The following is a 23,804-nucleotide window of genomic DNA, read 5'->3' as shown; positions in this document are numbered from 1 at the left end:
AAGGTTGGCTCTTTCGCGCGCCTGCGCCCCAGCCAGCACCGCGCAGGCGCACTTCCAACGGGAGGGAGGAGGGCGGGGTGTCGTTTCCTTTCGCTGATGCAAGAGCCTAGTGCGGTGCTGAGTGAGGTATCGGTTGGAGTCGCGCTGCCACCGCCGGAGCCTAAAGCTGATCTGTCTGACTTCCCGTCCGTGCCGAACCCTCTCAAACCACAACCATGTCCGGGGACGAGGTGAGAGTCTGAGCCCAAAGCTAGGGTTAAGGACTGAGGGAAGGAAGCCTAACCCACCCCAGTGTGGGAAACCGGGCCTGCGGCCTAGCGGTCGGCGGCCGCCATGTGGGGCAGCCGGGCCTAAACGGCCGGCAGCGGCGGAGCCGGCGAGGGCTCCGAATGGGCAGGCCCGGACGTACCACGCTCTCCTGTGGGCGACAGCGCTGAGGCCAGCCTCCTCCTGGGGTGGCCTTTCGGGAGTGGAGGGCCCACTTGAGTCTCCCTCCCTGTTGGGGTCGAGTCTTTAGTTAATCCCCTGACTGAACGAGTTTGGGATGGGCGACGCCTGAGTTCTTGTATCCGCCGGAGCCCTGTCGCCGCAACTCGCGTCGCTGGAGGCCCAGGCTCCCTCGACTGCGCCTCCCCCTCGGGCCCCTGGCGCGCCCGGGCTAAGAGAACTTTGTAGGCTGGCTTTTCTGGGCAGGTATCCGGCCCTTGTTCTCCTCTCGAGAGTTAGCTGCCTTTTGAGGGGTGAAGGAGGTGGGAACAGAGGAAAAGATCCTTCAGCTTGAAAAAGTGACCTCTTCCCGGAAAGCGTCCAGAGGGGAGTCCTCGGCTTCTAGCGACGCGTTAGCGGGAAGTGTGGATGCGAGGCTAGCTAGCTTCTCCACCCGCTCAGCAAATTTATGATTTGGCCGGGTTAAAATGAAATTGCTTAACGGTGGGGGGTCAGAGCCTCCCCCCCCCTCAAAAAATCGCAGGAAGAATTTATAATTAATTTGGCCTGTAAGGGCCTTGGATAGGGATGAAGAGGAAAAATTCGAAGCTCTCTACAGAGCCTTTAGGAAGATCCTGAATGATGCTTAGAATTCCCAGCCACTGAGATGATCACAGGGAATGATCGAGAGAGGCAGATGTGTTCACAGAAAATGGAGTATTCTCCAGATTGGTTAGTTAGATATTGAATAGTTCATGGAGAACTTTGAAAAGCAAATTAAGGAACTTGCTTCTTAGCTTTTTTTCCTGGAGGGTACTCCAAGCTCTCATTTGATTCTCACAACAATACTTTGAAGTAGTTCCTGTTGTCCCCATTTCAGAGGTAGGAAAACTGAGGCTCACAGAGTTGTATATTTGCCTACAACCAAATTCTAGGTGGCTGAGCAAGTAGAATTTCAGACTTATGTTATATTGCCCCCATTTGGTGACTAGGAAGCTTTGGCTAGAGAAGTCAAGACTGAGGGAGGCAGATGGTTCTTGTAGGAGGTTCATGGTAGACATTGCTCTATGCTACTGTATTAGAAAATTCAGTGAGGTAGTATTTCATCTTATTTCTGCTCGTGCTCCAAACTTTTCATAACTTTTTGTAGGTAGCTACTTAAATGTAATACAAGTAAAAGTAGTATTCCCTATATTAATTTCTATGGTAAAATGTTCATAACGTTATAAAATGTAGGGAATACAACTCTCATGAGAAGAAGCAGCTACTGGTCCACAGGAAGTAGAAATAAGGCCATAGTGATTTGGGGGACTGAAGGAATCATTTTTGGTAATTGGGATTTTAAAGACATGCAATGAATGAATACACTACCAAAGGATGAAAAGGATTTTTTTTTGCTAAGCAGAAAGGCAGCACCAGCATTCCATCAGTAGACTTTGGAAGCCAACAAAGTATTGTGCAGCTTAGCACTTCTGAGAGGATCCACCAGTACGTCATTTTGTAGAGAGAAAAGTGGGGTCTGGGGAAGCTAACTTGTAGGTCACACAGCAAGGGACTAGAACTCTGGGCTTTGGCTTTTCCGTTCCGGTGGAATGTAGTTACATGTAGAGGAATGTAAGAATAGGATGTGGTTTTTGGTTTCATGTAGTGCGGTTAACTTAAGCATTTTAAGGAAAATTCCCTAACTTCAAACTAGATTCGTGAAGACCAAATGAAAATGTGGAGTTGAAATGATTTATAAACTGTCAAGATCTTTGCAGAGTGGAAGTTATTCTGTCTGGCACCCACGTTAGAATATGAAAGAGGCCAGTATTAAAACATAGTTGTGGGTTGCTGTGTTTTGTTTTGGTTTTTTTAGTTGGTCATGGGGCTTGAACTCTGGGCCTGGGCTCTGTCCCTGAGCTCTTCATCTCAAGGCTAGTTAGTGCTCTACCACTTGAGCCACTGTACCATTTCTGGTTTTCTGAGTGGTTTATTGGAGGTAAGAGTCTCACAGATTTTCGTGCCTGGGCTGGCCTTGAATTATGACCCTCAGATCTCAGCCTCCAGAGTAGCTAGGATTACAGGTGTGAGCCAAAGGCCCCTGGAGCTTTTTTTTTTTTTTAAGATGATGTATTGACATAACTGCTTATCTTTTTAAGCCAAATATCTTAGGCAATTTTATATTAACACTATAATAACATTATATTATAATAACATTATAATAACATTATTTGATAGAGGGTCTCCATGTGGCCCAGGTTGGCCTCAAACCTTCCTTGTCTCAGCAAGCCTTCAACTTCCAACAGTCCTGCCTCAGCCTCCTCACCAATGTTGGGATTGCATACATCCACCTTCATGCCCATCATGAAAGTCATAAAAAGCCATGGTTTTAGTCAAGACTGATAGGAACTTGTGTTTTGGGAGTTCTGCTTGAAATCCCTGGTATACTTACAACTTTTTCTTTAATGCCAGTTATGGGGCTGTCCCTTTGCTTTTTCACTCAAAGTTAGTTCTTTTATCACTTAAGCCACAGCTCTACTTCTAGCATTTTGCTGTCCAGGGTGGCTTTGAACCTTGATTCTCATATCTCAGCTTCCTGAGTAGAATTACAGGCATGAGCCTCCTTGAAACAACTTTACATAAATAAAATGAGATAAGGAGTATATTATGTACACAAATAAGTATCCAGAGATAGTTTTTGGAAGGGATGTCAACTATTTTAGCATAAGATTCCTTCATTAGTAACCTTTAAAAGGTTATATAAGTATCCAGAGATAGTTTTTGGAAGGGATGTCAACTATTTTAGCATAAGATTCCTTCATTCGGGGCTGGGAAGGTGGCTCAGTGGTAGAGCACTTGCCTTGCATGCTCGAGGCCCTGGGTTCGATTCCTCAGCACCACATAAGAAAAAAGCCGGAAGTGGCGCTGTGGCTCAAGTGGTAGAGTGCTAGCCTTGAGCTGAAGAGCTGAGGGACAGCACCCAGGCCCAGAGTTCAGGCCCCACGACTGGACCAAAAAAAAAAAAAAAGATTCCTTCATTAGTAACCTTTAAAAGGTTATAATTTGTATACCTATACATCTAAAATAAGAATGTTTTTCATAGCCGGACCCTGGTGGCTCACGCCTGTAATCCTAGCTACTCAGGAGGCTGAGATCTGAGGATCGCAGTTCAAAGCCAGCCCGGGCAGGAAAGACCGTGAGACTCCTATCTCCAATAAACCACCAGAAAACCGGAAGTGGCGCTGTAGCTCAAGTGGTAGAGTGCTTGCCTTGAGCTGAAGAGCTAAGGGACAGCACTCAGGCCCAGAGTTCAAGCCCCACGACCGACAAAAAAAAAAGTTTTTCATGGCTCAGAAAGCACTTGTGCTTTCTATCATCTGATGATTTTAGGATTCCTTCTTTTTTGCTGAATGGTAATAGTGAAAAGGCAGTTAATATTCCAGGGAGTCAGATACTTGAAAAAAATGTAATAAATGGATTGTATGCCTTGCCAGAACCAAATTTATAACGCCTTGAGTGCAGTTTGTTGTTCTGCCAAAGTCTCCCTATTTCAAGAATGAACTGTAGTTAACTTCCCTGAAAGACTGCAGACCTGAGTGAACTAAGGCTGAGTAGTAGGGCAGCTGTGGAGACAGACTTCTTCCTGCCTCTTCTATCTTAGAAGATTCAGGTAATGTTCTTCAGATGGACTCATTTAAAATTGCCCATTTACACAACTGGATTCTGGTAGGAGAGAATAATTGAAATGAGGTTGTATAAAAATTCCTGAATGCCTTGTAGATATTTCTCTACTGGGTAAGACCAGTACTACCCTATCTTATTACAGACAATAGTTTGGTCTCAGTCAATAGTTTCCTTAATATATTTGAGACAAAAAGGAACTTAAATAAATTATTAGAATCTTGAGTATTTTTTGAGAATTTCATGATATGCTGGGGAACTGAAATTACTTTGGTTAAAGGAGTTTTCAGTAATAGGAATCAGACATAAATAATTGCAGAGATAATTGAAAAAGTATTACATTCATTGGATTCAATAATTTGGTTTGTTTTGGCAGTATTGGAACGTGAACTTAGGGTCTTCTACTTTTTTGGGGGGCAGGGTGGGGGAGGTCCGGTTGTGAGGCCTAAACTCTGGGCCTGGGCGCTGTCCCTCAGCTCTTCAGCTCAAGACTAGCACTCTACCATTTGAGCGACAGCGCCACTTCTGGCTTTTTCTTTTTGCTTATGTGGTGCTGAGAAATCAAACCCAGGGCCTCAGGCATGCAAGGCAAGAGCTCTACCACTTAGCCACCTTCCAGCTCGGGTCTTCTACTTTCTAAGCAATATTCTATCACTTGAGCTTAGTCCTCCAACCTTTCTTATTTCTACTTATTTTTTGGGAGGGTCTCAAGTTTTTGCTCAGGACCGGACCCCATAAAAAAAAAAAAAGAGTCTCACAGACTTCCCTGCCTGGCCTGGCTTTAAACTGTGATTTCAGATCTCAGCCTCCTTCTGAATAGCTAGGATTACTTTTTTTGACATTTACTATACCAAATACTTATTACTTTTATTTACTTATTTTTGTTTTTTTGGTCAGTCGTGGGGCCTGAACTCTGGGCCTGGGTGATGTCCCTCAGCTCTTCAGCTTAAGGCTAGCGCTTTACCACTTGAGCCTCAGCCCCACTTCCAGCTTTTTCTGCATAATGTGGTGCCGAGGAATCGAACCCAGGGCCTCATGCATGCAAGGCAAACACTCTACCACTGAGCCACCTTCCCAGCCCCACTATTACTTTTAAAGTATGCTTTTTTCTTTTTTTTAATTTATTTTTTATTTTTATTTTGTTTTTTCATTTTTTAAGTATGCTTTTTGTTTTTGGGTGGTGGTGGGGCTTGAACTCTGTGCCTGGGCATGTCCTTGTGGTCTTCATTTCCAGGCTAGTGCTCTACCACTTAAGCCTTAGGGACACTTTGGTTTTCTGAGTGGTTTATTGGAGATAAGAGTCTCAAGGAGTTTCCTGCCTGGACTAGCTTTGAACCATGATCCTCAGATCTCAGCCTCCTGAGTAGCTAGGATTACAGGCGTGAGCCACCAGCTCTCAGCTTTAAGAGTATGCTTTTTGAGGATAAAGCATATTTGGAATGTGAACATTGCTAAAAATAATCACTTGGTTCTTTTTTACAATATCTTTTAAACAGATGATTTTTGATCCTACTATGAGCAAGAAGAAAAAGAAGAAGAAGAAGCCTTTTATGTTAGATGAGGAAGGGGATGCCCAGACAGAAGAAACACAGCTCTCCGAAACAAAAGAAGTGGAACCAGAACCAACTGAGGACAAAGATGTGGAGGCAGATGAAGAAGATAGTAGGAAAAAAGGCAAGTGGACAATGGCAGGTTGAATGGTGTACTGGAACCCTTGGATTCCCTTAGTGATAGAGACTTTGTGTACTCAGTGACTTCTTAGCCTTATAAGGTCACTTGATTGAACCCAAGGCCATCAGCAGCCTATGTGCACTGAATTTTGCCAAATTTCTGATAGATTTGTTGTAGGGAAATTCCTACTGAATTTATAAGTTGCAAAGATGACCTCATCATTCCAGGGCTGATTTTCTAGTCTGACCTGTCAGGTCTCCTCCAGTTTTAATGATACTGTACATAGAAAGAAATAGGACCAAGTTTTTTGTTTTAGCCAGTCTGAAAATAAGTGTAAAAAAATCATTATTATAGTCCCTAATCTGGCTTTGGTACTAGTGTGGATTTTTCACCCAACATATGCTCTTAACAAAATTTAACTATTCAAGCAAAATAAATGATTCAGAAAACTCAAGTTGGTGGGGGGAGGTGGGGACGCGGGAGAGATGGGAAGGGATGGTAAGGGGAAACAGAGGAGGAGGCAACAATGCTTGATAAGAAATGCACCCATTACCTTGCCCATGTAATTGTAACACCTCTGTATGGTATTTTCACAAAAAAACAAAAAACAACTCAAGTTGCATTGAATATAATACTGCTGGAATAGAGAAAACTGACATTCCTTGAGTAAATGCCATGTGCTAGTAAGTGTCCTGCACATGTTTGTAATTAATTTCTGTTGCAATAAGATAAAATGAATTCATAAATCTTTGAAAAAACTAGCTACGGATTCTAAAATATTTTTAGAAAATAGTAGGGCAGAGCAAAAAGTTATTGAACGGAATCTTAATAGTAGGAACAATTACATCAGTATTCAAAGTTAAAGGTGTAGTCGTTATTTTAATTAGCATAAGATAATTTATATAAGGACTTTGGGTGATTGATTCAGTAAAATGTTGAACCTGGGCACTAAGATTCAGTTGAACATGGCTCATCCTCTTAGTAAGGGATCATAGCTAGACAAGTTAAGTGATAGTGGTTACCTCAGTTGGAGTGAACAAAATGTATTGGCACCCAAAGGACAGCTAACCCCACTTAACAGGATTAGTGACCAAGATCTGTGAGATAGAGACCTAGCTGCTTGGACTCATGGGGAGACTTAGTAGTACGAGACTACACATATACTACATTAGGAACTAGAAGAAGTTCAATAGGGCTGGAGCAGGGGATTGTAGTATTGGAGGCAGGTGGGGGCATTAGGGATAGGCAAAAGTGAAGAGATAAATCTGAAGTCTTAGAAATTGTGTTTAGTGCTCTCACCTTTTCTTAAAAGCAGTAAGGAATGGTATAGTTACTTTACTAAACCAATGTTCTCACCATGGACTCCTAGTGATAGGGTGTTTTTCAGAACCATGACCTCTGGTTGGGAACTGCTAGAGTTGGCCTAACAAAACAATTTGATGCATTGCCTCTTGCAAGTTAATAATCGATGATCCCAATCAATTTTTAGATGCTTCTGATGATCTTGATGATTTAAACTTCTTTAATCAAAAGAAAAAGAAGAAAAAAACAAAAAAGATATTTGATATTGATGAAGCAGAAGAAGGTGTAAAGGTAGTATTGCTTTCTTGTTGAAGGTAAAACTTGACCTCTTAAAAGGTTTCTCCCACTTTTATCTCCTAAATAACTTTTCTTACATTGTTATCACTGTTAAAGTAATTTCTTAATGAATGTATCTGACAAAGTATCTTTTTTTTCCCTCAGTACTGGGTTTGAACTCAGTGTCTCTTGCTTGCTAGACAGGTACTGTACAAGTTAAGCCCTGCCCCTAGTTCCTGACAAGGTATCCTTTTTTTTTTTCTTTTTCTTTGTTTTTGCTGGTCCTAGGGCTTGAACTCAGGGCCTGGGCACTGTCTCTGAGCTTGTTTTGTTTAAGGCTAGCACTCTATCACTCGAGCCACAGAGTCACTTCTGCTTTTTCTGTGTATGTGGTACTAAGGAATTGAACCCAGGGCTTCATACATGATAGGCAAGTACTCTACCACTAAGCCACATTCCTAGCTCCTAATAAGGTATGTCTTACATATTTCACTTCATGCCACTGAGTTAATCATAAATTTCTCGTGACTTTACTGAGGTTTTTGCTGTGAGAAATCTTGTGGAACAGATATTTCTAATTTTGTTTGCATTGTTTTGGTTAAGTAAGCTTCTGCTAGCAGCAGAGAATGAGCCTCCAGACTGTGGTGGTTGACACGGCAGCCCATAGGCAAACTAGACCACCCAGGTTACTCTCTGGGGTTGTCTGATCTTATATAATGACTTCAGACCGTGTACTTGTCTATTAGTCATTTCAGTACAAATGATCTCAAAATTTTTTTTGAATAGGAAGTATTTAGCTGGGTAGATAGGTGAAATGGAGGGTAGATAGAAGCAGGAGCTGAAGTCTGTTCTCCCCTCCCATCCCAAAGCTACTATTTTTTTCATTTCATTTATTTGGCAATACTAGGTATTAAACTCAGCTTTATACATGTTAGGCAAAAACTTCGCCACTTAAGTAAAGCCCCATCCTTTTGTTCTTGTTTGTCTCACTAACTACCCAAGTTGGCTTTGAATTTTTCCTGCTTCTGCCTCCTTAGTAGCTGTGATTATAGTTAAGCACTAATTTGAATTACCATTTAAATAAACAAAAACCTGTGCAAGAATCACTTTAGCAAAGCACATATGCCATTAAAAAGAAAGATCATAGAGCAAGTTTTATCAGATTTATGCATTCACAGAGAAGAGCAGGAACATACATACACATGCATCTCATTTTGTATCCTCTTCAAAAATGTTTTCTTTTTTTTCTTCCCCCCTCCCCATTCCCCTAGTCCTGAGGCTTGAACTCAGGGCCTGGGCACTGTCCCTGAGCTGCTTTTGCTCAAGGCCAGCACTCTACCACTTGAGCTACAGCATTACTTCCTGCTTTTTCTGTGTATGTGGTACTAAGGGATTGAATCCAGGGCTTCATGTATGCTGGGTAATAACTCTACCACTAAGCCACATTCCCAGCCCAGAAATTCTTTGGTGAAGAAAAACTCAAGGTATATCCACATACAACAGGACATTTATGCAGCAGTCTATTGACTTTTGGGAATAGTGCTATAGTTTTTTTTTATGCAAATGTGTATTAGTGATTATAATGAGTCAGGCATTGGTTTGCTAATTGCTTGGATAATAAAGTGAATGTTTCCTGTTTCCAAAGAAACTTTAAGCCCGGTGCCAGTGGCTCATGTCTGTAATTCTAGCTACTCAGGAGGCTGAGATCTGAGGATCGTGGTTCAAAGCCAGCCCATGAAGGAAAGTCCGTGATACTCTTAACCACCAGAAAGGAAATGGCACTGTGGCTCAAGTGGTAGAGTGCTTGCCTTGAGCTGAAGAGCTGAGGGACAGGCACCCAGGCCCAGAGTTGAAGCCCCACGACTGACAAAAACAAAGAAACTAGTACAGGGATAATGTAGAATACCTTAGAAGATGGTAATTTTACCTGGTTGTATCTAATTTCCCCTGGTTTGGGAATTACCTTGTTATTACTGTAGGGAAATGGAGAGAGAGAAATGCTCAGATTTTACTGAATAAATGAGGTTTAAATACATATACTAGAGTAACAGATGTGTTACAGAAGGTTAATAAGGTTATGTCAGATAATTTTCTCCAGTAGCTTTTATCCTGAAATGTTGCTGGTCAGTTCTTCTTTTATTGTTTGGAATACTTTTTTTCTGTGATTGAAACCATAATATTAAGAGGCTGTTGCAGGGATCTCGGTCATCTAGCAAGGCATGGATAACAAATTGTTTGTGTAAATTTTGTGACAATTGTTTTTTTTAACAATTTTGAAAAACTTTTTTTTCTTTTTCTTTTTTTTTTTTTGCTACTCTCTACCTTTTGCTGTATCTTGGCCTCAGCTTGGCTATAGACCTTGAGTTAGTAAATATAGGACTGGAGGCTGGATGGTATGAACTGATTTATAGTCTTTTTTTTAAGTTTTAACAAGGGTTTATTTTAGCATATTAGGATAAAGTGAAATGGTGAGGAACCATTTTCCCCACTCCCAAAATGGAGTATAAGACTCCTATATTTATCATTTCTAAGTTTCTTATTCACTCTTATCTCACGTACTTCATCAATAGCCAGTTTCATGTTTGTGTGGAATCTAGCTAATACAGTGGGCTGATTGATGTGGCATCAAGACTGTACAATTGGATTTGAAGTTACAAATTTTATTTACTCCCACTAATTCCAGCTTTTCTGTTGATAAGATTTCTGAAGTTACTGTAGTCATTGTCACAATAACAGTTCAAGATACAGGCACGCCAAATTTGTAATTTTTTGGGGGGGGGGTCTGGTCATGGGGCCTGAACTCTGGGCCTGGGCGCTGTCCCTCAGCTCTTCAGCTCAAGGCTAGCGCTCTACCACTTGAGCCACAGTGCCACTTCCGGCTTTTTTCTTTTTGCTTATGTGGTGCTGAGGAATCGAACCCAGGGCCTCACACATGCAAGGCAAGCACTCTACCACTGAGCTACCTTCCCAGCCCCCAAATTTGTAATGTTGACAGTATTCTTGGGATAGGAGTTGGATGAACTGGTCAAAAACAGTATTTTGAATCATCTCTAAACTGTATTGTGCCCCTTTATCCATGACTTCAGCAATTACTCTTAGGGTCAAGCTGTACCTTGTCTGTACATATTCATCATATGACTTTCAATTCCTCATGAGTTTTATGCCTCTTGTGATGTATTGAAATGATGTTTAAAGTAAAGGTATCCTAGTGTGGTGCCATGCCAATGTGGGATAACAAAAGATAAATATTTAGTTTCTGTGATTCCTGACACTAACAAGAAGACTGGTGTCTGGGTTGCCTCTGGCTAGCTTCAGAGTGAAGGCTAATCACTAGAAAGATTGATCAGGTCATGATGAGATGGTTAGAATGAAAGGTCTAGAGAGTGAGATCTGTCACACGTAGCCAGTAGTTTAATTGGTTATGCTTTCTTAAGTGAAATCCCTAAATGATTGCTTGCAGAGAGCTTTTAGCTTGGTGACTTTACTGAGGTGCTAGGAACGTGGTCTACCTAGAGATCCTTGCTTACTTGGAACGGTCACCACCTAGTTACCATACACCTTGTCTTACTGCATTACTTCCACTTGGCTATTACTGAGTTGTATCTTTTATGATTAAATAATAAATAATACAATTAACCACCAAAAAGCCAGACGTAGAGCCTGTGTCTCAAGTGGTAGAGCCTCAGCCTTGAGTGAGAAGGCTAATAAGCAGAAGCAGAAGGCCCTGAGTTAAACCCTGAGTACTAATCCATCCTCTCCTCCCCTCGCCCCCAATAGTTTAGAACCTTTGAAAAATCATTTTAAAAAAATGATTATGACTGGGTGCTAGTGGCTCACGCCTGTAATCCTAGCTACTGAGGAGGCTGAGATCTGAGGATCACGGTTCAAAGCCAGCCCAGGCAGGAAAGTCTGTGAGACTTTTATTTCCAATAAACTACTTGGAAAAACTGAAAGGGGCGTGGTGGCTTAGGTGGTTAAGAGTGCTAGCCTTGAGCTGAAGAGCTGAGGGACAACGTCTAGACTGAGTTCAAAACCCACGACCCACTAGAAAAAGAAAAAGTCTGATAAGCCCTATTTGGAAACATGGGTAAAGATATATGAGACTGAATAAAAGGGAAGGATAAAACATAGGAACAATTCACAACAGTATCTTGAGCCAGTGACACTGGTAGCTTATGCTTATTGTAATCCTAACAAATAAGGAGGCTAAGATCTGAAGATTGTGGTTAGAAGCCACCAAAATCCTAAGATTGTTCAGTTAACCACCAAAAAGCTGGAAGTGGAGCTATGGCTCAAGTGGTATAATTCTAGCCTTGAATACAAAAGTTTTAATTTATAATTTAAATGACAGAATTTCTGGGCCACTTTGGCCTTTCTATAAGAGACATGTATCATTTGTAACTTTAGCATTGAATATTATTCGCCACCCCCAAAAAATGGTTCTTGCCCCAGTAATTTTTTTTTAAAGAATGGTTCGAGGGTAGAAATTTTGACACTTATCTCAATTTCTTAGGATCTTAAGATTGAAGGTGATGCTCAAGAGCCAGCTGAGCCAGAAGATGACCTTGATATCATGCTTGGCAATAAAAAGAAGAAAAAGAAGAATGTCAAATTCCCAGATGAAGATGAAATACTAGAAAAAGATGAAGGTAATATTGGGAATTAATAGCTTCTTGATCACTTAGTAAGCTATAGTGTCCTTGCTTGGGGTTGGGGAGCTTTACTTTTTTTAAACTTTTCCTGCTCCTTATTTTCATTGCATAATAATGAGGGCTGAAAGGAATCTTAGCTTGACAATGATGGTCAAAGATTTCATGGCAGAATTTGATAATTAGATTACAAATTCTAATTCAGACTTAGAAAAATTACTGTAACTGAAAATTAAAGTAGTTGGGTAGTGATGGCTCATTCCTGTAATCTTAGCTCGGAGGCTGGGAAAGTCCATGAGACTCTCTTCTCCTCTCTTCTCCAATTAACTGCCAAACCTGAAAGTGGAGCTGTAGCTCAAATGATAGAGCACTATGCTTGAGTACAAAAGTTCAAGGACAGTACCTACACCCTTGAGTTCAAGCCTCAAAACGGCTACCAAAAAAGAAAAAAAAAGTTTAAAATTAAAATTTTTCCTGACCTTCAAAAGTATTGTACAAGAAAGTTAAAGATTTCATTCTTCCTTTGTGTGTGTGTGTGTATATGTGTGTTTTTATGGATGTTGAAATTTATGTGCTTCAGAACAGTTGGACTTTTTATTCTAATGTACTTCAGAACAGTTGGACTTTTTATTCTAATGTGTAATATTTTATCTTACATTTGTTAAGTTACATTTGTATTATCATAAATGTCTCAGAGATCTTTTGTGTGTGTGCTGGCCCTGGGGCTTGAACTCAAGGCCTGGGCCCTAGCCTTGAGCTTTTTTTGCTCAAAGCTAGCACTACCTCCACAGCTCATGTTTTCAAGATTAATTGGAGATGGGTCTCATGGGCTTTCCTGTCCAGGTTGGCCTTAAACTGTGATCCTTAGTTCTCAGCCTGCTGGAATTACAGGCATGAGCCCCTAGCACCTGGCCTATAAGATTTTTTTTTTAAGTAATTATATCCCCATCTATAAAGAAAAGGAATTGTAATGAGCCATGCTTTGAAGATATTGTGAAAGGGGATTTCTGTAGATCTTCCCTCCCCCCTTGGTTATTGTAGCATGGTCCATCCTTCATTCTTTGTTATCTGCAGCTCTAGAAGATGAAGACAGCAAAAAAGATGATGGTATCTCATTCAGTAACCAGACAGGGCCTGCTTGGGCAGGCTCAGAAAGAGACTACACATATGAGGAGGTAAGTAAGTTCTGTTGAGAAGGGCTAAACTGGTCACTAAAGCAGCTGAATTGAAGAGACCATTAAAATACAGATAGATGGGGAAAAAGATGTGGAGAGGTCTTGGTGCCAATGCATAGTATTTCCTGATGCCACTCATGGAGTAGCCTTGCACAGAATGTGACAGTCTTTTGTAAACTCACTGCTCCTATCTGAGTTTACAAAATGTGGAGCTCTCTGGGAATCAGATGGGCCTTGGTGACAAAGTTGCTAATTTATGTCTGGCTTAGGTTTGCTTATTTAGGGATAACTGAATCTTTTCCATGTATCAAGTATTTTGCTGTAAAAACACAATCAATGGGAGCTCATTTGTTCATTTAACTTTTAGCAAAGAAAAACTGAGCATCCATAAAGGGTAAGATCCTAGTTGGTAATGAGTTACTGCCCTCAGAAGAGCTTGCAGAATATGCAGCAGTATGTGTATATTTAGTAAGAGTGTATTTGAATACCACTTTATCTTTTCAGCTACTGAATCGAGTATTCAACATCATGAGGGAAAAGAATCCAGATATGGTTGCTGGCGAGAAAAGGAAATTTGTTATGAAACCACCACAGGTTGTCCGAGTAGGAACCAAGAAAACTTCATTTGTCAACTTTACAGATATCTGTAAATTGTAAGTGGGTTAAGGAGAGCTTTCATTCCAAATCCAGATTCTTAGTGTTGTTTTAAGGATAATGAATGTCCTTACTGTGGATTCGTGCAGGTTCAAAAAGGTGTTACACAGTGTAGGGGGTAGGTTGAGGGAGGCCACAGTTCATATGTCTTAGGGCTCATTTCATGGCATCCAGAGATGATAGAGTGACTGACAGGAGTGAATGCTGACTAGATGGAGAAAGAATAAGAAGGGGGAAGAGTTCCGCCTGTCAGGCCTGCCAAGCTAGCAGTGCACTCTAGGAAAGTGGCTCATTTTTGGATTGACTCCTCCTTGCATAGTTGTTGTCAGGACTTCTGCTCTCCTTCTTAGCATTATATTCTGTGCCAGCATCAGCTCCAAGTCACTGCCTGGGCCTGGAGTTCTTCAGAATACTCACACCTTTTTTGGCAAGTCCATTCTGTTCACTTATCTATGTTATTACTTGTTCTTCAGTTTCAAAAGTGATAAGTACTGGGCTGGGAAGGTGGCTCAGTGGTAGAGTGCTTGCCTTGTGTGCTTGAGGCCCTGTGTTCAATTCCTCAGCACCAGATAAGCAGAAAAAGCCACAAGTGTGCTGTGGTTCAAGTGGTGGAGCTCTAGCCTTGAGCTGAAGAGCTGAGGGACAGCACCCAGCCCCCAAGTTCAGGCCCAACTGACAAAGAAAAAAAGTGATAAGTATATATATAAGTGAGGTGACCCCCTTATTTTCATTACTTTTAAGTGTTTTAGACTTTTTTGCTGATAAGAACAGTAGTATATATGCTCACTTGGAAAACTATTAGAAGAAAATGAAAAAGCACTGGGAAACCACCATAAAGAGGTAGATAACTAGCCAGATTCTGGTAGCTCATGCCTGTACTCAGGTGGGAAGCAGGAGGATCACACTTGGAAATCACCCAAGGCCAAAAAGTTCCCAAGATCCCATCTCAACAGAAAGTGCTGAATCGTGGTATGCACTTACCGTAGCTGTGGTGGAAAGTGTAAAATAGGATTGTAATCTACAGCAAAAAGCGAAACTTATATTTCAAAAATAAGCAGAGATAAAGGGGCTGGAGGTGTGGCTCAAGCAGTAGAACATTTGCCTAACAAATATGAAGCCCTGAGTAACACACACACACACACACACACACACACACACACACACACACACACACACACACACACACACACACACACACACACACACACACACACACACACACACACACACACACACACACACACACACACTGATTACCTTACTTAAATATTTGTCAACGTGATGCACATATTAGATAAATTGTTACCATACTTATTTTAATGTAATTTCTTAATATGTCATAAAGCTTGTCATCAAATAATGTTCATGAGTTTTGAAATAGTTCCTTAGTTGTACATATTGCTACCAGGTTTTATTGGAAGTAAAACTTCTAAAGATGTCTAAAAATACGTCTTTAGACTTAATGGGAACTCAGAAAGCTGGGTGTGGTGAAGCATGCCTATAAATCCCAGTTCCTAGGCCTGGGGGGCAGACAAAGGATCAGAAATTCTAGGCCACCCTGGGCTACATAGTCAGACCCTATCTTTTTTGGGGGGAAGCTCAAAATAGAGCCTTGTGTCAGAATGGAATTGCTGAATTAAAGGAAAGTGTGTGTGTGTGTGTGTGTGTGTGTGTGTGTGTGTGTGTGTCTGTGTGTGTGTGTGTGTCTGTGTGTGTGTGTGTCTGTGTGTGTGTGTGTCTGTGTGTGTGTGTGTCTGTGTGTGTGTGTGTCTGTGTGTGTGTGTGTCTGTGTGTGTGTGTCTGTGTGTGTGTGTGTCTGTCTGTCTGTGTGTGTGTGTCTGTCTGTGTGTGTCGTGGGTTTTGGGTTTGGGCACTGTCCCTGCACTCTTCAGCTCTACCACCTGAGCCATAGAACCACGTCCGGTTTTCTAGTGGTTTATTAGAGATGAGTCTTACAGACTTTCCTGCCTGGGTTGGCTTTGAACAGCAATCCTCCCATCTCAGCCTCCTGAGTAGCTAAGATTACAGGCGTGAGCCATTGTTGCCCAGCAGGAAAGGGTATTTTCATAGCAAACATTGGCAAACTGCTGCTTGCTTCAATTTACACTTCTACCAGCAATAAAGAAGCATTCTTGTTTGATTATATACTTATTAGTAGAACTAAGGTTAAGCTTTGGGCCTTGCATTTGATAGGCAAATGCTGCATTACTTGAGCCACACCTCCACCCCTTTTGCTTTTTAGGTTACTTTTCAGATAGTCCCACTTTTTTTCCAGGATTAGCTTCTGACTACAATCCTACTTTCAGCCTTCCACATGGCTGAGAGGAAAGGACAACACACTATGCTCAGCTTGTGTCCAAGACAGGGTCTATTTGCCCAGGCTACCCTTGAACTGTGATCCTCTCAATTTCCACCTCTCTAGTAGCTGGAATTATAAGCATGAGTAACCATCATGCAGCTTGATTTTGTTGTTTTTAATACTTTTTTTTTTTTGGCTGGTCCTTGTGCTTGAACTCTAGGCCTGGGCATTGTCTCTGAGCTTCTTTTGCTCAAGTTAAGTACTCTACCACTTGTGCCTCAGTGCCGCTTATACCTTTTATGAATAGTTTATTTGAGATGTGTCTCAAGACAGAGTTTATTGCCTAGACTGGTTTGGAACCATGATCCTCTTATTTCAGCCTCCTGAGTAGCTAAGATTATAGGTGTGAGCCATCAGCACCTGGCTTATAATAGATTTTAGAAGTAAAAATAATATATTGAATGGCATTAATATTTGCTTTTTTAATTATATTTTTTTGTGTGTGTGCCAGTACTAGTTCCAGGTACCTTTCCTCAGTTGGCTTTTTATGTGTGTGTGTGTGGGCTAGTCCTGGGGCTTCAACTCAGCCTAGGTGCTGTGCCTGAACTGTTGTGATCAAGGCTTGTGCTCTATTACTTGAGCCATGGACTTTACTGTCTAGGCTGGTTTCAAACTGTGATCCTCAGATCTCAGCCTCTTGAGTGGTTAGGATTACGGGTGTGAACCACCTTGCCTTGCTCCTCACTTGGCTTCCCTCCCCTTCCCCCAGTCATGGCTGGTACCATGATCCACCTTGTTCCTTCTACCTCTACCTCCCGAGTACTTGGATTTTAGGTGTATGCCACCATGCCCATCCCTCTCTTTGAATATGTGTGTACATGGTGGTGCTGGGGCTAGAACTCAGGGCCTGGGCACTTTTCTTGGCTTTATCACTCAAGACTGGCATTCTGCCACTTGAACCACTGCTCTCCTTTGGCTTTTTGCTGGCTAATTTGAGATGTGAGTCTTCATGGGCTTTTTCTTGCCTGGGCTGGTATCATTCTGTAGCCCTTAGATCTTTGCTTCCTCAGTAGCTAGGATTATAGTAGCATTGAGCCACCAGCACCTGCTATTTTATTTATTTTTAGTAGACCTATCTTGTTCTAAAAGGAAAATGGTAACTCCATTGAATTGAATGTATTTAATGTCGTCATGTTATGAATTGGTTATTAATTTGATGGAACTGGGGTTTGTACTTAGGATCTCATGCTCGCTAAGACATTATCCTACTACTTGAGCCACAACTTGCTCTTTTTTTGCTTTAGTTATTTTTCCAGATAGTATCTTGCTTTTTTTTTTGCCAAATTAGCAGTCTTGAATGTCAGTCTTCATGTCTGTACTTCTTGTGTAGTGGGATTGTAAGTGTGCATCACAGTGCCCAGCTTGGTTTTTGAGATGAGATCTTCCTAATTTCACCTTAAACCAGCCTTGAAAGAGTTCTACAGTGAAGACCACCTGTGTCTCTTCTGATCCTTCCTTCCTTCACAAAGATACTATCGTATAAAGTGTCTATCTAACCCATCAATGTTCTTTTTTTTTTTTTTTTTTTAGCCAGTCATGTGGCTTGAACTCAGGGCCTGGGGTACTGTTCCTGAGCTTCTTTTGCTCAAGGCTAGTGTTCCACTACTTCAGCCACCGTGTACCATTCCAGCCTTTTCTGTTTAAGTGGTACTGAGGAATCCCCCAGGGCTTCATGCATGCTAGGCAAGCATTCTACCACTGAGTCACAGTCCCAGCTCCCATCCATGTTTTTAGATATGTACATCTATGTGATTCTGCTTTTTAAGCATTGAAACATAAATAAGTGGAATTATATAGTACTTTATTTCAAAGTTCAAGTGACCGTGCAATGGAAATCACTGGATAGCTAATTGATAAAGTGAACTGGATGGATTTTCAGAAGTTCGGTCAGATGTACATGAAAGATGTATTTGATTTTTTTCTAGATTACATCGTCAGCCCAAACATCTCCTTGCGTTTTTATTGGCAGAATTGGGTACAAGGTAAGAAACTATCAATAGTTATGTACAGAGAGTACCAATAGACATTTAAGAAGAACCACCCTTAATCTGAAAAGATTACTAAACATGCTCAAGACAGTCACCTGATAATCCAGGGAATTTTCAGGTCAGTAGGGTGTGGTGTGAGATGGCTTAATTTCTATAGGAAAGCTTGGTGCTAAGGTGTAGGCAGTGGCTATCATGGGTACCACCATTTTTAACTTTCTTGTCACTCTTGGAACACTTTTTATTTGGAGCAAATAATAGATTTCAAGAGAATCCCATTATCTCAGAATTTTCTGTTTTAGATCTGTGAGGTTTGAATTGCTCTTGGTTGGCAAGTGTTCTCTCTTGAGCTACATCTCCAGCCCAAGAGCCTGTTTTCTTTAACTGGTATAAGGCTAGTAAAGAAGTAGAGCTTCTAAGTTACTGACTGTCACAAGAGAAAACATTGAAACAACTGGCTACTTGCCTGTCTGCAGGGCTCACTTATGAAGTCATTGAGCCAGTCCATGCCCATTCAGGGAAGCCAGGATCTCATGGAGCCTTGGCAGATGCCTTTGCCTACTGGAGGGAATTATATTCCTCTAGAAATAAACAATTGTAGATTAGGTCATTATGCTGACAACACATATTGAATACATATTATGTGCTGGGTACTATACCAAGTGCCATTTTGTGTACCAACTCACTTAAACTTTATAACAGTTCTAGATATAACAGTTCTAGAAATAGAAAATAACTATTCTCAGATTTGGAAATAAAGTTCAGTGAATTCTAGGTCACATTGCTAAGTCCAAATACAAGCTCAGTGTGCTTGCATCTGGAGCTTGAGCTCTTAAAAGCATTTTTATCACTGGGCAATAAAAAGATAATTCAGTGTTTTGGGCTTTTTATGCTTTTGTTAAAACACAGTTGGACTTTGTTAAACTTGCTGTGATGTTTGTTAAAGAATAGTGGTCAGTGGTATACATGTGAGCTTTGTTGTAGAACTGTAGGTTTTTTTTGTTTTGTTTTTGTTTTTTTTGCCGGTCATGGGGCCTGAACTCTGGGTCTGGGCGCTGTCCCTCAGCTCTTCAGCTCAAGGCTAGTGCTCTACCACTGGAGCCACAGTGCCACTTCCGGCTTTTTCTGTTTATGTGGTGCTGAGGAATTGAACCCAGGGCCTCATGCTTGCAAGGCATGCACTCTACCGCTGAGCTACCTTCCCAGCCTCAGAACTGTAGGTTTTAAATACATATTTACTACAGTTTAAATAAAGGAACAAAAGCTAACAATGTACCCGTGTTTTGAAAAATTTTAGTTTGTAGTCATGTGATATAAATGACAAGTGGTAATTAGCTTATGGTAATATATTTTAGAGCTAAGATTTTTTTTTTTAATGACTGAATAAAAAAAATTTCTTACATTTGAATCACCATAGCCTTTGGATCCTTACCATTAAAAGAATCATGGGATAGGTTCTAGCAATGTACTCACATATTAAAAATTTACATAAACAGCCAATTTGCAACTGTATTTTTTTTTAGATTTTTTTTTTTTTTTTTTTTTTGTCGGTCGTGGGCTTGAACTCTGGGCCTGGGCGCTGTCCCTCAGCTCTTCAGCTCAAAGCGAGCGCTCTACCACTTGAGCTACAGCGCCACTTCCAGTTTTCTGGTGGTTTTATTGGAGATAGGAGTCTCACGGTCTCTCCTGCCCGGGCTGGCTTTGAACCGCGATCCTCAGATCTCAGCCTCCTGAGTAGCTAGGATTACAGGCGTGAGCCACCAGCGCCCGGCTTTTTTTTAGATTTTTAACTATCACTGGGTCAAAGTGTTTGGTGCTTGGAATTTTTATTTGTGATAGGTCTTGCTATGTTGTCTGAACTAACTACTGGGCTTAAGTCACCTACTGTGATTATAGATGCATACCACTATACCTGGCTTATAAGTTTTAAATAAAATACATACAGCCTTTTCATGTATTTTTATAGCTTGTTACTTGCATTACACATGCTAATGCAATTCAGTAAGAGTTTTTCTTTTTGGGATGAATAGGGTGAAACACAAAGAATCAGTTCGTTTTAGATTAAAAATCCATTATAAATCTGAAATAGAGTTGCTTGAAATTGGATTTAAAGTTAAGAAATATGAGTAGGTGAGCAGGCATTAAGCTAACTTGATTAAATATAAATAAGTGTAGTCTGCTGATCCTAGAACTTATCTTACACCACTGGGTATATTTAAATCCACCAAAGATGCTAGAATTTGGTTCCTTCAGGGGAAAAAAAGCAAAAAATAATGGGTATTTTTCCCCCCCCTTCATAGCGGCTCTATAGATGGTAATAACCAACTTGTAATCAAAGGAAGATTCCAACAGAAACAGATAGAAAATGTTTTGAGAAGATATATCAGTAAGTGTACAGTTTGATTATTATTATGTCACTATGGAATGTTATAGCATGCAATGTTTTGAGGATTTTTTTTTTTTTCCTATCATGGGTTTTGAACTCATCTGGATGCTGCCCCTCAGCTCTTCAGCTCAAGGCTAACACTCTACACCTGAGTCACCACACCCCTTCCAGTTTTTCTGAGTAGGTTACTGGAGATAAAAGTCTCACAGACTTTCCTGCCTGGGCTGGCTTTGAACCGTGATCCTCAGATCTCAGTCTCCTAAGTAGCTAGGATTACAGGCATGAGCCACAGCCTGACCAAGAGTTGTTTTTAATAAGCTTGGAAAAACAGGTCTGATCTGGGGGAAATTGATAATGAAAGTGAGGTAAAAAAAATCCGGCCAAGTGGGCTGGGAAGGTGGCTCAGTGGTATAGTGCTTGCCTTGCATGCATGAGACCCTGGGTTTGATTCCTCAACACCACTAAACAGAAAAAGCTGGAAGTGGTGCTGTGGCTTTAAGTGGTGGAGCACTAACCTTGAGCTGAGGGACAGCGCCCAGGCCCAGAGTGCAGGCCCCATGACCAGCAAAAAAAAAAAAAAAAAAATCTGGTTAAGTAAGCCTGCTGGTTAATTCTGGAGCTAAAGGACAAACAAGGGAAACCAGCCTGTGGTTTTGGCCTGGTCCCCCTTTTGTTTCTAAACTACCTACCCTTCCTACTTAGGAAGGCTCAACGGTTTGCCTATAGACAACTAGATTAAAATGAAGTTTCTTTTTATCCTGGAGCATTTGGAGTCAGGCGTGTGTGCATGTATAGTCATGGGGCTTGAACTCTGGGCCTGGGCACTGTCCTCAGCTCTTCAGCTCAAGGCTAGCACTCTACCACTTGAGCCACAGTGCCACTTGAGTTTTCTGGTTGTTTATTGGAGATAAGAGTCTCACAGACTTTCCTGCCTGGGTGGGTGGACGGTGATCCTCAGATCTCAGCCTCCTGATTAGCTAGGATTATAGGTGTGACCCACTGGTTTGTTTTAATAACAGCTTAGTGATTCCCTGGTCTAAGTAGATAAACTGTCCTGGGCCAGTGCTTACTGTGTAGATGTATTTCTGTGCCTATCTGAGGCTACTTAAAATGCTGTGTGTTTTTTCTGCAGAGGAATATGTTACTTGTCATACATGCCGGTCACCGGACACAATCCTGCAGAAGGACACCCGACTCTATTTCTTACAGTGTGAAACTTGTCATTCTCGATGCTCTGTTGCCAGTATCAAAACCGGCTTCCAGGCTGTCACAGGCAAGCGAGCACAGCTCCGTGCCAAAGCTAACTAATTTGCTAATCACCACTGATTTTGCAAAGTGTTTTGTGGAGATTTGGCTGGACAGGTTTATCATCAGAGTGGATATACCATTATATTAAAAACAAGATAGAAAAGCTGCCAAGTTCTTTGGCAGGTGATTGATCTGAAATCCTTGCAAGATGCCGATGCTCAAGCTGTTGACATACTCATTACCTACTTAACAACTGTCAGAGAAACATGATGGGGTAAGGAGGTGCTTTTTTAAAATCGTTCATAGACTTCTGTAAAATGCAAGATAAATTAAAGTTATTATAACAGTGATTCTTTCAATATGGTTTGTCTTTCAGTTTTTTGGTTTTTTTTTTTTTTCTTAAAAAATGTGCTCAGTGAATTGAGAAACAAAAGGACAAGTATATGTCTGGGCTTTGTTGAGGTCTGTGTCTTTGTCCTGAGAAACATCTGCAAGCACTTCAGTGGGCAGCTATTACTATCCTCAACTTTTTGAGATTTGTGGCTATAGTAGCCATGACTTCCCACAAGAAAGGGTGGTTGGAGCATGAGACTGGGATAACTGCATGTTTGCATTCATTGTCCAGGGAATACCTCAGTTTGAATTCCTATGTGAGGATTGCTGGTCCTACCTCACTGCCAAGTCATTTCTCTCATGTGGTAGGTAACAGCTCTGCAGAGGGAAATAAAGGTGCTAGGGATACTCTCCCCTCAGAATTCTCTTCCTTATTTGCCCTAACAGGCACACTAATGCAAATTGGGCATCTGTGTTGGCAAGGAAGCATTGATATGTGCTCTATAGGGAACTCTTGAGCCAAATGATGCTAGAGAGAAACCAAGAGTTGCTGCTGCCTGTGTGGTGGTGCCTCCAGTTGTCTCCTGAGGACTTGACTGGAAGGTATTCTCCGTTGGCACACAAGGGAGACCTCCTTGTGTCTGTGCTATGATCTGCCTTGCTCATATATGCTGAGGATAAGGGAACTTTTCCTGTTACCATATTGTCCATACCAAGTGACCTAGGAGCACTCACTTAGTTCTAAATGTCTTAACCACGTTCTTTTTGATCACTGTGACCCTTAAAGTATAAGCCAAGTGATGTTGAGTATCTTGGCTGTGAATGGGTGGAACTTCCTTCAACCCTGTAGTTCCTCCTGAAGGGACCATAAAATGGCTGAGTTGTCACCGTTGCTGTGATCGATCCCAACTGCTTGTTTATGACCCCCACTTTCCTTTTTTTTGTACCTGCCCACACAATTCCCAATGTTGAATATTACTGCGTGAATAAAGCAAGGATCAGTGCCTCTTGTGTACTTAGCTTTCCACTGTTTTTGTGTATCTGTGTGTTTTGTACATAGCTTTACTTAGAGGGACCTCTCGGAGCAAGGCATATTGACAAGTTGGCAAACAGAATGGTGACTCAATAGTTTGAAACTGCATTTTCAAAGCCAATTCTCAGCTGAAATAGTAAAGTGGTATTGACTGTCTACTGAAAATGGTTCACTGTGGATCATCTGAACTCAACACAGTCACATCAGCCTGTAATATGCCAACTACCTCTTGCCAATTCTGTGTCAGTTGGAAGGAATCTTGCTTTGGAGTGACAGAACAAAGGCAATCAAGATTTTTTTTTTTTTCCTTTGAGATGGATATAGCCCAAGCTGACCTCAAACTCAAGATCTTCCTGTTTTAGCTGGTAGCTGGCCAAGGGCTGGGATTACAGGTGGCACTACCATGCACAGCTAATAGAGGGTTTCTAATGAAGGTCCATGTTCTACTTTAAAAAGAAACCAGACCAACATTTTCAAAGTGTCTCAGGAAAGTGTTAGTGTTACTATGCAATTAAGATGGCTCATGCTAAACAAAAAATTGAGAATAGGTTACAGTTGTAGTCTAGGAAATCCTTTTACTTCCATACTCCTCACTCCTGCCTATAGAAAAGCTAAAAGCTTTTTTCTAGGGTATTCCCAACTCC

General features: G+C 41.3%; 2 protein-coding genes across 2 annotated transcripts in view; one reads left to right on the top strand and one right to left on the bottom strand.

Moving 5' to 3' along the window:
* The window catches only part of Asip (agouti signaling protein), a 189,288-nt gene extending 169,761 nt beyond the window's left edge, over positions 1 to 19,527 (bottom strand). Inside the window, exon 1 of the mRNA XM_070007091.1 lies at positions 18,627 to 19,527. The gene's annotated coding sequence lies outside the window, so the exon portion shown is untranslated. The remainder of the gene's footprint in view (positions 1 to 18,626) is intronic.
* On the top strand, positions 69 to 23,159 carry Eif2s2 (eukaryotic translation initiation factor 2 subunit beta). Its single transcript, XM_070007088.1, has 9 exons — positions 69 to 230; positions 5,586 to 5,763; positions 7,250 to 7,353; positions 11,852 to 11,987; positions 13,062 to 13,162; positions 13,667 to 13,815; positions 18,101 to 18,157; positions 20,461 to 20,546; positions 21,679 to 23,159. Exons 1-9 carry the CDS (start codon positions 216 to 218, stop codon positions 21,852 to 21,854), a joined length of 1,002 nt encoding a protein of 333 aa, XP_069863189.1. The 5' UTR covers positions 69 to 215; the 3' UTR covers positions 21,855 to 23,159.
* The last annotated feature ends 645 nt before the right edge of the window (positions 23,160 to 23,804 follow it).

This window comes from Dipodomys merriami, unplaced genomic scaffold (assembly GCF_024711535.1).
Source record: "Dipodomys merriami isolate MVZ:Mamm:240054 unplaced genomic scaffold, mDipMer1.0.p SCAF_7, whole genome shotgun sequence".
Lineage (NCBI taxonomy): Eukaryota > Metazoa > Chordata > Mammalia > Rodentia > Heteromyidae > Dipodomys > Dipodomys merriami.
The sequence above is the reverse complement of the archived record's forward strand: the minus strand, read 5'-3'. Positions and strand labels throughout refer to the sequence as shown.

Bases quoted from the DNA above. Each gene is read 5' to 3' on its own strand.
- Eif2s2 (XM_070007088.1), top strand. The intron at 7,354-11,851 runs GTAGTATTGCTT...TCAATTTCTTAG, and splicing joins AAGCAGAAGAAGGTGTAAAG to GATCTTAAGATTGAAGGTGA. The intron at 11,988-13,061 runs GTAATATTGGGA...TGTTATCTGCAG, and splicing joins AATACTAGAAAAAGATGAAG to CTCTAGAAGATGAAGACAGC.